The 17,551-nt window shown below is 35.6% G+C and overlaps 2 protein-coding genes across 3 annotated transcripts in view; one reads left to right on the top strand and one right to left on the bottom strand.

The window, feature by feature from the left end:
• Positions 1-994, bottom strand: part of LOC144980988 (uncharacterized) — a 58,238-nt gene extending 57,244 nt beyond the window's left edge. The window contains exon 1 of one of the 2 annotated variants that reach the window (XM_078929028.1): positions 913-994. The gene's annotated coding sequence lies outside the window, so the exon portion shown is untranslated. Of the gene's footprint in view, positions 1-491 lie in introns of both variants that reach the window. The other variant, XM_078929027.1, reaches the window with a different exon arrangement.
• Positions 995-4,139: 3,145 nt separating this feature from the next.
• LOC144980987 (TAR DNA-binding protein 43-like) lies at positions 4,140-15,266 on the top strand. Its single transcript, XM_078929022.1, has 5 exons — positions 4,140-4,560; positions 4,870-5,036; positions 5,387-5,527; positions 9,331-9,588; positions 14,017-15,266. Exons 1-5 carry the CDS (start codon positions 4,323-4,325, stop codon positions 14,458-14,460), a joined length of 1,248 nt encoding a protein of 415 aa, XP_078785148.1. The 5' UTR covers positions 4,140-4,322; the 3' UTR covers positions 14,461-15,266.
• The last annotated feature ends 2,285 nt before the right edge of the window (positions 15,267-17,551 follow it).

Raw genomic sequence — 17,551 nt, 5'->3', positions numbered from 1 at the left:
TTATTATTATTACTATTATTATTATTATTATTATTATTATTATTATTATTATTACTAGGGTCTATCTATTATTATTATCTATTAGATATTATTATTATTAAAATTTATTATTGTTACAATTATTATTATCATTATTATTATAATTATTACTATTATTAATAGAATTATTATTATTATTATTATTATTATTATTAATAGAATTATTATTATTATTATTATTATTATTATTATTATTATTATTATCTATTATCATAATATTATTATACAACAGTGTCAATTCCAATAGTCAGTCTGAAGTGAGCTGAGATAATTGGTCGTCTTGGGCCAAACAAAGAGCAAAGAATCAGATTGGCTCATACGACCGTATTATACTGAACGAGTGAATTTCTTTTGGGCTAATGCAATGTTTCGATTAAGAGGGTGGAGGTCAGAGTCAGAGGAGATTGGTTGAAGTTGTTGAGTTTGAGTGGTTGAGTTCAAGTTCAACTCACCTCAAAAGTCATTTCGTTGTCTCTTACTCTTGCCGCATTCGATAAATCCAAAACTTGTCCTAGATTTACAACACTTATTCCATCTGAAGAAATTTAAAACTCCGGCTTTTACGTTGAATTTAGAATTTCGAACTCATGACCCTATTGGTTGATTGATTGTTGGCCACACATTATGAAGTCAGAAGTCGGTGTTGACAAAAATGTAACACAACAACGATGTTTGCCAAGTAATTTGTGGAGGCATAAACAAAAATCCTTTGACAATAATAATTTTTACCTGAACCAAACAAAATTTACTTTTGCCCAATAATTTATTAATATTTATATAAAATTCTTAATTTAATATAGAAAAATATGTTATAATATAATCTAACGGCAATTGGAAAAGCTTTCAAAATATTAAAATTTGTTATGTGCTTACGAGCTCAACTTGGACGCTTGTCTGGTAACTAGCCTTTATTTTTGAATGTCGTCTGCTGACTGCTGGGTTTGAAGTGGATGTGTCTCCATGGACATGAATAGTCTATACGCCATACCGCGATAATCAACCAAGTAGATAAATGATAAATCAGTAAGAAACCCTGTAATCCTCTAAAGTCTAAAGTCCGTTCATTAGATTCTATGCGTGAATTCTTTTTTTTTTCAATGTAGGCACACTACAAATGTATAAATAAAATAGCTGCTCAAACGAATAAAATGCTAAGCGTATGCCCAGTTTGGAAATATTACGAAAATAACGACGCAAAGGCGATCATCCTGTATTATATAATAGGTAATCTTAAATCATTTAGAAAGATTATGTATAGATGCTGTGCGCTTGGCTAAGAAACTCACAACATTGCCATCCGGAAATATAACGGACCAACACACAAATTATGCGGAACCTTAAACGCTTAGGGTTAATAAAGTTCAGTGAGGATTACTCATAAACATGGATTGCAAAAGAACAATAACAAAGACCCGAGTGACGTCAACTTCGTTCTATCTTTATTTTGACAGTGTTCTTTCTTCTCTGTTTACAGTGGATGCAAAGAGAAGCGAATCAGATTGAATGACGAAAAAGCGTGCATCCAGCAATCAGAAATACAATTCTTAGGACACATTATTAATGGAAACGGCGTTAGGTCAGATCCCCAAAAAGTAAAAGCAATTATAAAAGCAATTACTGATATGCCAGCTCCTAACGGTGTACAAGGCATTCGACGTTTTTGTGGACTTGTACAGTACCTTGCACGGTACATCCCTAACTTGTCTTCAAGTGGAGAACCACTTCGTCCACACACCCACAAAGACACCCCTCTCAACTGGTCCGATGCTTGTCAAAACGCTTACAACGAAATAAAAGACAAGATCGCAACTGCTACTTATGTCGCATATTTCGATCAAAAGGAACAACTCTACCTACAAGTCGAAAGTAGTGGAGACGGTTTAGGTGCTGCTTTCATTCAGCGCGGACAACCAATAGAATTTGCTTCACGTGCTCTCACTAATTCGCAAAAGCAATGGGCTCAAATCGAAAAGGATACACTCGCCGTAGTATTCGCCCTGGAACGTTTTCACCAATACACCTACGGCCGACCAATAATCATACAAAACTATCACAAAACTCTCGAAAATATCCTCTCAAAACCTCTGGGTGAAGCCCCATAACGATTACAAAACTTGATGATGAGAATAAACAAATACAACATCAAATTCGAATTTGTTCTGGATCACAGCTAAAATTGGCAGACCCTCTAAGTCGTGCATTCTTGAAGGACAGTGCAGAAATAGAAGAACACTATATTAATGCTATTGAAATCCGCGACGTAACTCTGGATAAAATAAGATCAGAAACTCAAAAAGGCGATTCTCTACAAACGTTGATGAAATATGTTCAAAGCGGGTGGCCAAAAATAAATGATTTACTTCCAGCCTAGAAATAGGAGAGCCATTTCTATGCTATTTCTAGGCTTCCAGAACTGAAACCCTATCATCAAATCAAAGATTTCATTGATATTTCTGATGGACTAATGATGAAATGAGAAAGAGTCACTGTTCCAAAATCTTTGCAATCAGTTATATTTCGCAGATAAGTTTGTTGTGAAAAGTGGTTCTGTTATTTTGCATCATTCTATGTCGGTTCTATAATAATAATAATAAATAATAATAATAATAATAATAATAATAATAATAATAATAATAATAATAATAATAATAATAATAATAATAATAATCAATAATAATAATAATAATAATGATGATGATGATGATGATAATAATAATAATAATAATAATAATAATAATAATAATAATAATAATAATAATAATAATAATAATTAATAATAATAATAATAAGAAGAAGAAGAAGAAGAAGAAGAAGAAGAAGAAGAAGAAGAAGAAGAAGAAGAAGAAGAAGAAGAAGAAGAAGAAGAAGAAGAAGAAGAAGAAGATGAAGAAGAAGAAGAAGAAGAAGAAGAAGAAGAAGAAGAAGAAGAAGAAGAAGAAGAAGAAGAAGAAGAAGAAGAAGAATCTATTTTATAACCCCCCCTCCCCCAAAAAAAAAAATTAAAAAAAATAAAAATAAAATAAAATATATTATATAGGGAATGGGATCCACATTGTTCTGAACAGTCAATGTACAATCCATATCGTCGAGCACAGAATTACTGATAAATCTATCAATTTTTAAAAATATATTTTATAGACTGATATACGAGTAACTTGCAAACCTTTTTATTTCAGAATAATTCTATGATCCGTTGACTAAAGCTAATACTTAAAAAATATCCTTCGTAACCCAAAGAATTTGCCTACATATCCTGTGACTAAAATAGTTATGCCACCTTATATTTCAATATTTAACCTATTCATAATTAGTACTCTAAAGAACTGGTTACATACACACATCCAATGATTTTGGAACTGGAAGAGTAGAAAGTGTGAAAGATTTCTCTGCCCTTTTGTAAATTGTATTTAATAGTTCAACCAATAGGATCATTTGTTTCATTGAGCAAAACTGATGACAACTCGCTAGACGGTGTGCACTAACCTAAAAATAGCATCACAATTCAAGCCCATTGCCACGATATACAACTGCCTTTAATTTATCAATAGAGCAGACAACCATCAACAAGAAGCCTAACTGGTGAGTTGGCAGCATTGGCAGTTCGTTATTTTAGATAAGAAACACAGCGGGCCAAGGACTGATCCACGTGGGACTCCTAGTGTCACATAATATTATTGTTTCTGAGCTTCAAGAATGACCTTTTGTAGAAACCTTTGAATACGTGGGACTCCTAGTGTCACATAATATTATTGTTTCTGAGCTTCAAGAATGACCTTTTGTAGAAACCTTTGAATCCATTAAAAAAGTTTGATATCCATCGCATTACAAGATTTTTTATATTTTTTTAAATATCCAATTGCGATTGCACTTAAGCTTAAACTATCACCATAGCGAGCGTTAGGTAATTCACTGGAGTCGCGATCGCGAAAGGCGAAAAGCGAAAATTATTCTTTTTTTTTTTTTTGGGGGGGGGGGGGGGGGGGGGGGATTAGGTCTAGGACTTCATAATAGATGTCACTGGATTAGGTTCAAGCATGGACGACTAGAGTACTATAGTTACGTCATGGGTTCAAGTCCCTGTTTACAAACGTCGATTACTCCCCTTCGAATTTCGCAAGTCGTGTGGAAAGCAACGTTCGGGCTAGGACGGGGGCGCCACTTTCTCATTCTTTCTTTTGACGCGACGCCATCTTAGTTACAGCAGTGAACGTTAACCGGCGAAAAAAAATTGGTATCTTTTAGCTTAGATAATTCTACTGTTATCTCAAAAGAATATTTTTAAAATGGCGCAATACATTCAAGTTGTCGAGGACGAAAATGACGAAACAATTGAGATTCCAAGTGAGTTGAACGGGACGTTGCTTTTGACGACACTTTCTGCACAGTTTCCTGGAGCATGTGGATTGAAATACCGCAACCCAGAGACGAGAGCCTTCAGAGGAATCCGTTTGGTAGATGGTGTTCTGCACCCAGAGAATGGTTCTTGGGGCAATCATTTGTATGTTGCAGTATTCCCTAAAGGTAAGAATTTTTGAAACTACGATATAATTTGAAGACATTTAAGGCTAAGGACAAGGAGGCTCTATATTGGCTCTATTTCTCCGAACGCTCAGGAAAATAAACTTGAATCTATTGAGTCTATTTCTCCGCCGATTGGATCGGTCGTCTAGCCTCCAGTCACTCCAGTAGCTAATGAAATTGGTTACGGTTATGTCTCGCAATTTACAGCTTATTTGTTGATTATTTGAGAACTTAAATTATAGAAAGTTTTCCCTGAATTTTAAAAGTTTTGTCCTCTGGGAAAATGAAATGTTTCTATTTGCTTTTCAGAAAATAAGAGGAAAGGAGAGGATGGCTTTGACAACCCAGCAGCAAAGACTAAGCGCTTGGATAGTCAGAAATGTTCTGATTTGATTGTTTTGGGTTTGCCATGGAAGAGCAATGAGGATGATCTCAAAAAGCATTTCAGTCAATTTGGTGATCTTGTTCTTGTTCAGGTAAGACGAGGGAATTTCTGCCATTACAATGTATTTCTTGAAACAGAAATTTTACTATCAAATTTGTATCTTTTCAATGATTGGTCTTTTACTTTGTCTTATTTTGTCTATACATACCCGTTTTTACCAACACCCTTTATTGTCTCAGCCAACCAAGTCAATCAACCAATATGTGTAATGAAATGTGATAAATGGAATCAATAATTTTGTGATCACAATGTTTGATTTCAAATTTATTTGGTAGATTAGGATTATCTGATTATCTCGCGTTTCCATTTTCTCTTTTATTCTTTTCCTTTCTTTTTTTTTATTTTGTCATCCCTTTTATTTTTTAAATATTTTTTTTTCAGGTGAAAAGGGACATGAAATCAGGTCAATCAAAGGGGTTTGGATTCATCCGATTTTCTAGCTATGATGCCCAAGTTAAATGCTGTGCCCAGAGACATAACATTGATGGGAGGTGGTGTGATGTTACCATTCCTAATTCTAAGGTAATTATCAATTGATATGATACCTTTCTTCAATTAACAATTCATTTTTTATTTTTATGTTAAAAGTTCTAAAAACAAATTGTGATCTTGTCTAACATTTATGTTTTAAATTGTGATAACTAAAAACAATCATGAAAAAAAAAGAATTCAGCAATGACCGCCTGAATTTCAAATTGTTGGCATGTTCCAAATTCCATTAGGAGGAGCCTTTTCACTTTTGATTGAACTCAACATTTTGTCAAGGTGTCATTGTGTAACTTTCCATAGTTGGCATTGTTTGAATCTAGTGTTTCTGCTATTTTAAGCACTTTTTACAGATTTAAATATTAGATACTGTTAATGTATGTCTGGGGATGAAAACCTCAAAACGGGGTGTGGTTATGAAGAAACTTCAATATAAGTATCCTTTAAGTAGGCGATTCCAGCATTTCTTGGTATTGATAAATTACTGGTAAAAAATGCACAAGATGGCTATTACCAGAACAAGAATGTCAACCAATTGGGAAACACTCCTGACAGTTCCCCCCTCCCCACACACACACACTACATTCCACACTGTCGACCTGTCTTAGGTGGCTAGTTTGCCAATTCTACCCTCTTTATTGGGGTTACCACAAGGTCATGGATTTGATCATTTTCATCCCACGTTGGGTTCATTGGCCTGGAAATGGTTGGGAATTTGTTCAGGTCTACATCTTCTAATCCATCATTAATGTTCTTGTTCATAACAGGTTGCTTGCATTATCCTTTTACTACTACACATATGCCCCTCAGTTTGTGAGCAAGGCATTATCTATGCACTACACAAATACCTGGCCCCAGGTATCAGAATGTACCCTCCCTCTCTCTCCTTGCGCTGAGTCATTGTTGTGAACAGGCTGGTGACTGACCATACAAGACTGAGAAATGTGAATTAAACATCCTACCACAACTACCACCCACTAGGGACTTAGATAAAATTTTCAAAATTGCAGGATCTTTTCAAAATCTATCTCATAAGATCAAGCTCAGCATGACAATTCCAATGGTACCAGTTTCATGAAAATCGGATAAATAGTTAAAAAGTTATGTAACAATAACTAGGTGAAAAATGCGCCTTATATTCCTTTGTAATTTATTCTTGAACTTTGTGACCAAGAAACGGTTGATTTCGCACTCAAATGTCAATAACTTTTATAAGGTTAAAGTTCACTCATTTATTTTTTCGCAGACAACTTCAGAAAAGTAGTGAGCTTAAAAACAATGGACATTAATTATTTTTGGACACCTCTTCGTAACAAAAAAAGCAGATTACATAACATTACATAACACACTCCAACGTCAAAGAAATTGGATTCACAATAACTTTGTCCCTATTTATGCTACACTGATAAAATTGGTATCAAATTAAATGTCTAAAAGAGAAGCATAATCTACCGAGGATAAATTTTAAGTTTCATTGAAAGAACAGAAGTTCAAATACTCAAAGTAGTAGAAAAAAATTGCTATATATAACGCAAAACAATGCCATTCAAAATACTTAAAATATCGTCATTTTGTAATCTTAAGCACACTACCCAAGCAGGTATAATATAAGAATATCAAGATAAATTCTATGTCTGCAAATAAAAGATAGTTTATAGGTTCTCCTTTCAGTTTCTGTGATATAGTGTATTATATTGGCTTTGATTGATCGTTAGACAATGTCTGGAGTTCGAATCCATCTGATAAACACCTTCACCCTGGCAACTAGCTTTTTACACAAATCTAAAGAATAATTCAGAAGCCCCCTTAGTGCCACATGTGGCTGTCTATGTCCAAATATATTGGTACTCTACAGCACCATTGATTAAGAAAGTCAAGCAATGGTGAGGGTGATCATAGACTAAATGGGTGACAACAATTACAAAACGTGCTCTGCGTGTCCTTGGATGAGGTCCATACACTTCTGTAAATAAGAGCCTGGCCATAGGCAGCATGCAATAGACTTTATAAAAGTGTTTGAGCAAAACGTATGCCTAACAGATGACGTATGCTGTATAAGATAAGAATAAGGGTTGATATAGCCTGTTGAGGGGAAAAAACGGAACGTATAGCACATCAAGTAAAGTGAATTCATGGAAATGTGCTATATAGTTGTGTAAAATACAAAAAATGTATTTCAATCTCCGTTTTTTTTAAAAATTTTTAATAGTATTTTTTTCATATTTATATATATTTTATGTGTATTGTATTATTCATCAGAAGACAAGGGCATTGTTAACTATGACAAATTAAATTGTGGGCCATCATTTGTACAAAGTTACATAGCATTATCAAAATCTTTATTATCATCATCATTATTTGTTAATTTATTATTATTATTAGTACTGTTATTATCATCATCACTTTGACAAATATTGCTTTTACTTTAATGTATAATCATGGAAATTAGTCCTCAATATTAAGGTCAAAGTTTTGTTCTGCTAAAAAAAGACATCAATTATGGATCCACTAAACAGTTTGTCAAACTCTTCCTCTGTGTGTGTGATAATTTTAAAGTTAAGCCAGGAGAGAGAGAGAGAGAGAGAGAGAGAGAGAGAGAGAGAGAGAGAGAGAGAGAGAGAGAGAGAGAGAGAGAGAGAGAGAGAGAGAGAGAGAGAGAGAGAGAAGAGAAGAGAGAGAGAGAGAGAAGGAATGAGGGAGGAAGGAGGTGGAGTTGGAGGGAGAACAAGAGAAAAAGACTGACTGAAGGAGGAAGAACAGTGGAGAAAGACGGAGGTGGTGAATTAGATTGGGGGGGGGGGGGGGGGGGGGGGGGGAGAGAGGGGAATAGAGACGACGAAGAAAAGAGGAGATGAGTGTGAAGGGAGGGGAAAGAGGAATGGAGAAGAGAAAATAAAAGTGAAAGGGAAATGAGATAGCCAGAAGGAAGGAAAGGAGGAGGACTGGAAGAGAGAGAGCAGAAGGAAGGAAAAGAGGAGGACTGGAAGAGAGAGAGCAGAAGGAAGGAAAAGAGGAGGACTGGAAGAGAGAGAGCAGAAGGAAGGAAAAGAGAGAGAGGAAATGGATGAGAGAGAGAGGACTGGGGGCTATTTATAGAAATAAATTACAAAGAGAAAGAGAGATTTTATCCATTTCCGGTAATGGATCTACTTTCGATTTCGGGTAAAAGCTCCCGTAAATTCAAAATGGCTGCTGCTGAAATAAGGGTACCCGCTTTAACGCATCTCAAAAGCAACTTTACGCATCGAGTTAAGACCTGAATTGGGTCTTATTTAAAGATTAAGATGCAAACCTAGTTGTACTAATAAAAATCTCATATGTACTCGTTTTTAGCTCTTAGTAAATGGCCGCTACTTTTTACCTATTTTTTACATAACAAAAAGAGAGAGAAAACTTGTTTGGAATTCAACGAAAATGATACCACTCAATAAATAAATTCATCCTGCACAAAATGAGACCTAAAATATCAAAATTGATGCACAAATGAAAGAGCAATCTAATTTTTACTGGAGGTCACAAAAAAGCAGCCTCAAAATCTGGTTGCAAGATTGACGCGATAACTGAGGCTATCGGGTAAGCGCTGAATCGGGAGATATCGAAGTGCCTACACCCACATCACCATCTTTACCACAAATACTGCAGCCACCACCACATCACATCATCACTCAATACTGTAACTACCACCACCATATCATACTTGACCATCGTGTAATTTACGTAGTGATTTGCCAAATGGCTACATACACAGAGAATTTGTGTGTTTCCGTGAATGATTGAATGATTATGGACAACATTAAAAAAAAAAAAAATGATGTATGTTTCATTGTCATCGTTTTCAGGAAGGAAACAACCCTATGATGAGCAGAAAAGTTTTCATTGGTCGCGTCAGTGAGGATCTCACAGTTGACGACTTGCGTAACTACTTTTGTAAATATGGGGAGGTTGTTGATGTGTTCATTCCCAAACCTCACAGAGCCTTTGCCTTTGTCACCTTTGCTGATGCTGATAGTGCTCAGTCATTGTGTGGAGAAGATCACATTGTCAAGGGGACAAGTGTTCACGTCAGCAATGCTGCACCCAAGACCTCTTATGATAGGGTGAGTTCATTTATATGCAATGCAACGTAATAGTCTCTACGTTTTCAAATATATATTTTGGGGGGGGGGGGGGGGGGGGGATATTTAAAAACAAATTATTTTGGGCTCTCGTGGTTTGTATTTGTTTCAGGATGAAAGCAATGGGGGTACTTACTTGAGGTCCCATTAGTGTCAATGTCCTTGTGCTATCATGACTGCAATAGTTTTTCATATATTTTTACTTAAGCTGACCTGCCACTTACACAGATTTAATTAGTTAAAGGCAGGGGGGGGGGGGGTATGACCAAGTTTGTTTCTTTTGCCCCAGATTCAGACTTAGAGGTGTTATTTTACTCAGAAATGGATATGTGCTCAAATCGGAACAACATCACACCAGTTTTAACGCATTTTGAAGTCGCAATTCATATAATAAATGAGGGTGAACAGCGTGATTTTGGGTTATACTCTGATTCTCCACCGGAAGTACACTTTTATTGGTTGTCTAGGGCAGATCTGCTTTTAAGTTGTAAAACGTTGAAGAAATCGTTTTAGGTTTGTGGCTGTTTGGACTCTGGAAACGGAAACGATATATCTCAGAAAGAGACATACTAATTCCTTTCTTTCTCAAGAGCCAAGTTAGCCTACTATCCACCCTGAATGGTCTGTTAAAAAATTATACACATTAAGATTGCAACACTTTCCAATTCCTGCATTTTTCAGTCAACCATTTGCTGTGGTTTTCAGATCTAAAAACCAGGGCTCTCAATTTTACGTGGAATCAGTGGTTCACAGCTGATCTATGATCAGAGGAGAGCCAGTTTTTCAATTGGTTTCATGAAGAGCTCTTTTAAAAAAATTTTTATGATGATGATGATAATGGTAATGTTTTGGGGAAATTGAAGCACCACTTATATTACTAATATTATTTCAGTAGGTCATACATATCCTTCTGGTTTTCTTAATATGTTAGTTTAGTTATTTTACAATTTGCATAACATTTTGCATCTAACCATATTTTACACTCTGAATGTTATAATAATAATAATAATAATAATCTTTATTGTCCAAATTAAAGGCAATTCATGTGAGGTAAACAATGCTCAGTTTGGTTCATGGTATGAACATCAACACATTTACAAATACAGACACAGCCATACACGAACATACAGACTTGCACATTGTTTCTACACATGTATACAAAAGAAATGAGCGTACATACAAACACATATACATACATACATACATACATGCAGACATACAAACAAACCAGCATATCATCGTATATGCATGCCTACATTCATACATATATACATATCAGACCATACTTATGTTTTCACAGTATTGTATTGGTTAATATGTAGTTGATTGATTAAAGGTTTTAAAAAATGACATATTCAATCAATAAGTGAAATTGCAAAAATAATTTTTTAAAAGGGGGGGTATTTTGTAATTTAATAAACTTGCTATATGGCGAAAACGCCAAAGAAAAGTTTTTAAAAATCTAACTCGTGTGACAATAGGCTTGGCATCTCAGCATTAATCTTAGGTTAAGAAAATCACAACACAAAATGCGAGGGGCAGTGTGGCTCAGCAGAAGTCTTATGTTTCGTACCCAAAAGGTACAGAATTCGACTCCCTGTATCGATTTGTGGCCTTGAGCAAGTCACATCTCCTTAGCTCACTTTGCGGCGCTGCACTGCGGCTGATGCCTGGGTTATTACAGTCTTTACTTGGCATAGAACCAAAGACAATTTTCCCCTTGGGAAATAAAAGGAATTTTATTTGTTCATTTTTTAAATTTAAGTTTTGATGATATGAATGAGAAAGAAACCACTTGCTAGTTTGCGGAGGATGGTGGGGGGGGGGGGGGGACTAATGTAGACCTATAATTGGAATTGGTCAACAATCAATCCACCAACCCTCCTCTGTTCTTTTGAAAAAAAAAAAATATATATATATACTTAATGCTGTGCTTCAACGTTGCGATTTTTAGTTTCATGACCCGCTGTCCATTCTACAACTCTGCTAAGTATCGTTGATGTGCAAACTTGACACTTAGATTTCCCTCACACAAGTTGAGACAGCTGGTTGAAGGTCTGCTAATTTTAGACTTCTACAAAAGTTGTCTTGTCAATGGCATAGTTGATGTTGTTATGTTGCGATAAATGAAATTGCGTTATTATGGAGTCCAAGAAATGGCTTTTATGTACATTTTTACTTTCGAATTTTGATTGACAGTAATAACTATAGAAGCCTTGCAATTCTTTGTCCAACACAATGTGGTGTACAGTAGCAAAAGTATGTCTTTAGACTTTTAGAGCTGATGCTAATATTTATCCATTGGATGGGGGCTCCTGACCTCCTTATGGTGGGCGGACAGATTATTTTTGTTTTGTCTTCTATCCCCCTATATTTGTTTTTCTTTTCCATTGTTCGCTGTCTCTTTTCTGGATTGAGATTGCTCAGGTTTTTTCCTCGTCTTGGTGGGAATTTTTAGCTGAGAGGGAAGCAGTTGAATGTGTATATCTATTTTTTGGAGAGATTTTTCTTTCTCCTCTCTCTCTCTCTCTCTGTCATGTACTATCATAGTTTTTAAAATATAAACTGTACTCTGTAAGCATTTAAGTGTATCTTTCATAGCGGGATCCTTTGCTTGTGCCTGGATAGGTAAAGAGTCCGTGCCATGCCTAGGTTTATCATCATAGTTTTGCATTTCAAATCATGTCTGTCTTATAATTACTTTGAAAACCTAGACCCCATGACCAAATGTATTTTACCTTTGGGATATGACAATTTTTTTTGTCTAATCCAATCCAAAGTATTCAAAGATTGATAATTGTTTTGCTTGAAGTCTAAGATAAACCAATTGTGTTTATGATTATTACGCCATGTCAAACTAAAATGGAATTGTGAGCAGGTCAGAACGAGAGTATAAATGTTAATTTATCTAAATTCTATTTATGACATGGTCTTGACCATACTATCACAATAGATGAAGCATTGATAATAAAATGAATCAGATTTTAAGATAACAAATTTATTTCAGTTTTATGTCAAACTACCTACATGCTTTTTGGATCCAGCTCCCGGTACAGGCTGTAATATCAAAATGGGCAATGTTGATGGAATTCTCATAAAATCCTCTGTTTCTTATTGGAACTAGTCCCCTTTGTCCAACTTTTTATCTGGTGCTTCCTTTTTACTCAAAGTTTCGTTAGCGCAGTAAGACCCTTAATGACAACACAAACCTAACATTTATACATAAAATATCTCAAGTGTAATGTTTACACTACTTGATGTGATGTGACCTCTGTCACTTTCTCTCCTGCTTAGTCTATTATTATTTGAAAAGAATATTATTATTATTGTATTATTATTGTTATTATTATTATTGGTGTGATCTGTAGAGACGAATGGAAAGAATTCAGAGATTTCACCACAGATAAATGATAGAAGATGCTATGTCCGATGACCTTCAAGAAAAGGCATTAAGCCAGTAAGTCAGCTCAGTGTGTGTTGTTTCGATTGATAATCCATAGAGGAAGCTTATTATGATGTAGGTCAGATTATTTGTAGTGACGTAATATTGGATAAAATAAATGCAGAAGCAGATGCATCCTGTAATTGTGTGATCCAGAGAAAACTAGCAAGAGTGATAAAGATAAAAAAAAAAAATGCTGATAATATAAAATAATAAACTAGAATGTCAAAATATATACTAAATCATACGTGCCGAATTTTTCGTAATTTTACGAATTTTAGACAAATTTCATGACCAAATACGAAATTTTATGGAAAATTATGAATTTTTAATTCTTAGTAATACTTAAATGATAATAAAAATAATGATAAGAAGAAGAACAACTACTTAAAAAATAATGATAAGAAGAACTACTACTACTACTACCTACTACTACTACTACTACTACTATTAATTAGTCAAATTACTAAAAATTTAAATTAAAATTACTAAATTTGAAGTTTTCAATTTGGCAAGTCTGCTAAATCAACAGTAATTGAGAAGAAAATTTATGACACTGGGCAGTTTGGGTGGAACAGAGACAGAATATGAAACTGGATCATGAGTTAGTGGCGGACAATTGAGTACAATCTCCCCCTCTTTGTGTGTCTCTCTCTCTCTCTCTCTCTCTCTCTCTCTCTCTCTCTCTCTCTCTCTCTCTCTCTCTCTCTCTCTCTCTCTCTCTCTCTCTCTCTCTCTCTCTCTCTCTCTCTCTCTCTCTCATATGCTTGGTTCCCGACTTTGATTGTCTGATATATTTTGTGGTCTGGAGCAAGTCATCTCGCTTAGTTCATGTTGATTGTTGCACTGTGGCTGACATTTGAGCTGTCCCCTTGGAATATACCATAAAGAAAAAAAATAATTCCTTCCCCCCTCCTACCTGTTATGTAGTTTTCAGTTTTGTAATTTATTTTTTGTTTTATTCTCAGGGTGCAGACCGGGGAAAAGGATTTGGAAGTCACATTGGGCAGGGTGGTGGTTATATGCAACCATTTGGAGGTCGAGGACCTGGACCAGTTGGTGGTAAGGCAAACGGTGCGGATGGAGGCATGGCTGCCAACAATCTTGGTATGAATCTGATAAATTCAGCTATGCTGGCTGCGGCTCAAGCCATGTTGGCTAACCCAAACAGCTGGAGTGGTATGAACCAGGGAACTCAGGGAGGTAGTGGTGGCAGCATGGGAGGTGGAGACCATCCTTCCTCCATGGGACAGGTATCCAGTCAGGGAGGGTTTGGAAGTATGGCTGCTGGTACTGGTGGTGGATCTGGAAGTGGAAACTGGTGGGGCAATGAAGGAAGCTCATCATCTGGGGGTCATTATGGGGGTTGGGGTGGATCACATGGAGGGCGTGGTGGCAGTGGATGGAGTTAAATGATTTGATGACTTTGATTTTAAGAAAGGAATGGATTAGTAGAATGGGGGTATTGGGGTTGAATGGATGACGTAAGGAGAGCGAAAAGAATGACTTGAATGAATCTATGTTTTAGTCATGCGAGGTTATTGAAGAGGATCTGTTTGTAAGTTTGGGGTATTTTTATAATTTGGAAGTGAAAATAATAAATATGGAAAATTAAAAAATTCCTAATTTGTAATTATTTGATAAATCTTGTCGTATCATTGTCGTGGATTGTAAGCTGCAATCTTCTCTTTTACGCATCTTCATTGTTTTCTCATTAAAAAAAAGATATCTTCATACACCTTTTTTAAAAAAATGAATTTTGGTGTGTTATGCTTGATTGAAGGCCTGGTTGTGTGCTCGTGACTGGTAGTGCGTTGAATGCAATATGGTATGTGCATTGATGTGGAAAGACTTCATGTAGCTGGATCTGTCACACATTTTGATATTATAAAATAATGCTCAGTTCGGACTTCAGTTAAAAGCATTAACTTTTTTCCAAAAGCTGTTTCAAGCTCTATTCTAAATATAGACCAAACAAGCTTCTTTAGAATTTGAGATTTGAAAAACAAATTGTTTCTTACACAAGATAAGAGCTTTGAACTAGGCCTCCTAAATCAAGCAAACATTTGAAATATGATCAAGTATGTATATGTTGATAACAATTAATTGCATTGATTTTGATGTAAAAAAACAAAATTATCAGTATCTCATTGTTAAATGGCTGTTCGCTTAATTTCATTCTAAGAGTGAAGATTAAACATATTAAATGTGAGACATATGAATGCTTTGAGTGGTGTGATTATTTTTATCTGTATGTATGTGTGATTATTTTTATTTGTATGTATGTGTCCTTTGTTGGAAACCAACTTTGTTTGAGAAACCCCTTCTTGAGCTTGTAGAGATGATGGCTTGGTTTGAACAGTCCGGGTGAGATTGATCAGTGACTGATGATGGAAGTATTTGATTGGTGGTGGATGAGGAAGTCTTTGCCATTGAATGGGATGAAGTTGCTTATGAATGGAAGTCCAACAGTGAAGTGCTGGAGTGCAAATATATCCTATTTATAAAGAGCCTTTTTTCTTTTTTCCCAGACTGGTCAAACTTCGTTTTCATGACTTTTTAATAATATGGTTATGATGAAAAATATAATATTTCAACACTTCAAAGATTCTGATATTGCCCCAAAGGTTTTATAGATTAAGAACAAATAGTAAACTCTCTGTTCCGGAAGTTGTGGGCTTTTTAAATTATTGAAATATAAGTTAGGGAGCAAGGGGCATTTTAGGTTGAAGAATCTTATAGTTAAAATTTCACTATATACTTTGTTCCTTGAGGCTGATCTTCTCAGTTTCGTCTGAGAACAGATCAGATTTTCATGAAGGGAAGTATGGCTGGTCTGTTTCATAGGTGGGAATTTCCTGCTATTTCGTGGCTTCCTGTTGAAATGAAATCAGGTCCCGCTACTTCCAACCTGTTATTTTCCAATTTTGAATTCCAGAAATTCTCAGACAAATTAAAAGTAACATCACCACATCCATCATCATCACTTTGACAGCCACTACAACATTATCAACATCGGTGCTGTGACCACAACCACCATCATCACAACCATAGTCGTCACCATATCATCATTGTCGTCATCCTCATTTTGGGGTATGCTCTTACACCCTCATCAGCTCTTTGCATCCTTGGTTATGTGGATCCACCTCTGAAATCATGGTTTTCAATTCCCACTTATGTTGTTTAAAATTGATAGCCGTTTGCTAAAGAAACTAAACAGCTTGTTTCCGGGTGGAGGGATATTGGAGATCAATGGATAAAGTGCATAGGGGATCTTGTCATTTCTATTTTAATGAAAAGGTTGCTTGTTTCTCTTCAGCTACTCTTTTATACATTGAAACCAATCATTTGAGCACCACATTCTTTTAAAGATTGAAACCAATCATTTGAGCACCACATATTCAGATCAGCCTGCTTAACTGAATGATGTCTGTTATGAAAATTTTTACAGGGAATTAAGTATGGATGATTGAAGAAAAATGCCATTCAATTACAAACCCATTGAAAATTATGAAACTCGGGTGCTACTTCTGTTTCTGCATGTCCGATATGTCTCGTCTACTTTATCTTATGTCTGTCCCCATGCGTTAATAGGTCATTGATTATCTCATTTAGGTTGTTTGGAAAAGCAATACTTTTATGCAGTGACTCGGGAGGTAATAAATTTTTAAAAGTATACGGATAGTCCAGTTCTCTGGTTTATTCGGAAATGAGATATCAGTGACTTGACAGTACATATCTGGTTTCAAAAATTCTAGTCCAATTATTTTCAGTAAAAATATCCCTGCCTTTTTCTTTCTTTCTTTTCTTCGGTATATGGAAGCAGATATTGTAATTCTCCTTGATTCTGAATGGGATCAGATTTAATGCAATGCACATGTCAATCAAATGTTTGCGCTTCATCTCTTCCATTTAAGCAAAATTTTGACATTTGGGTTTCTGGTTTCAGTCACTTTAATTGCTGGCACCGGTGATGGATATAGTTGTGGTGTTGACACGAAAATGGTTGAATGTGGTGTTAGGATGTGGATATGGTTGGAAGAGTGGTTTTAGAAAGGACATGTCTGTATGAAGTGTTTTGGAAATGACATGAATATGGTCAGATACTGTGATCAAAATGACCTGAATCTGGTGGTGTCAGAAAAGATTTGGTTGGATGAGGTGTTAAAAAGATGTGAATATGGTTGGGTGTGGTGTTAAATAAGAGAAGAAATTGTTGGATCCATGCAAAAGTCATGGATATCGTTGGATGTGGTGTTGGAAACGACAAGGATACTGTTCGGATGTGATGTTAGAAAAGACAAGGAAAGAATGGTTAGATTTAACTTAAATTATGGGGGAATACAGTATAACGACTTCAACTGCAAAGGAGTTTGGCTGCCATTGGGAAATTAAAAATTCCTGTTTAACAGGCTACAGTGAAACCTTGTTATAGCGCCACTGTTTGGTACCGAGGCAACATTGCCTATGAATTTGGTCAATGTTGTATAGGACTCAACCAGC

This window comes from Berghia stephanieae, chromosome 10, assembly GCF_034508935.2.
Source record: "Berghia stephanieae isolate SIO BIC M18660-M18661 chromosome 10, UCSD_Bste_1.3, whole genome shotgun sequence".
Classification (NCBI taxonomy): domain Eukaryota; kingdom Metazoa; phylum Mollusca; class Gastropoda; order Nudibranchia; family Aeolidiidae; genus Berghia; species Berghia stephanieae.
Note: the sequence above shows the minus strand (reverse complement) of the source record. Positions and strands in the feature narration are given on the sequence as shown.

Coding starts and splice junctions, on each gene's coding strand:
- LOC144980987 (XM_078929022.1), top strand. CDS start 4,323: ATGGCGCAATACATTCAAGTTGTCGAGGACGAAAATGACGAAACAATT. Junction 5,528..9,330: donor TTACCATTCCTAATTCTAAG/GTAATTATCAAT, acceptor CATCGTTTTCAG/GAAGGAAACAACCCTATGAT. Junction 9,589..14,016: donor CCAAGACCTCTTATGATAGG/GTGAGTTCATTT, acceptor TTTTATTCTCAG/GGTGCAGACCGGGGAAAAGG.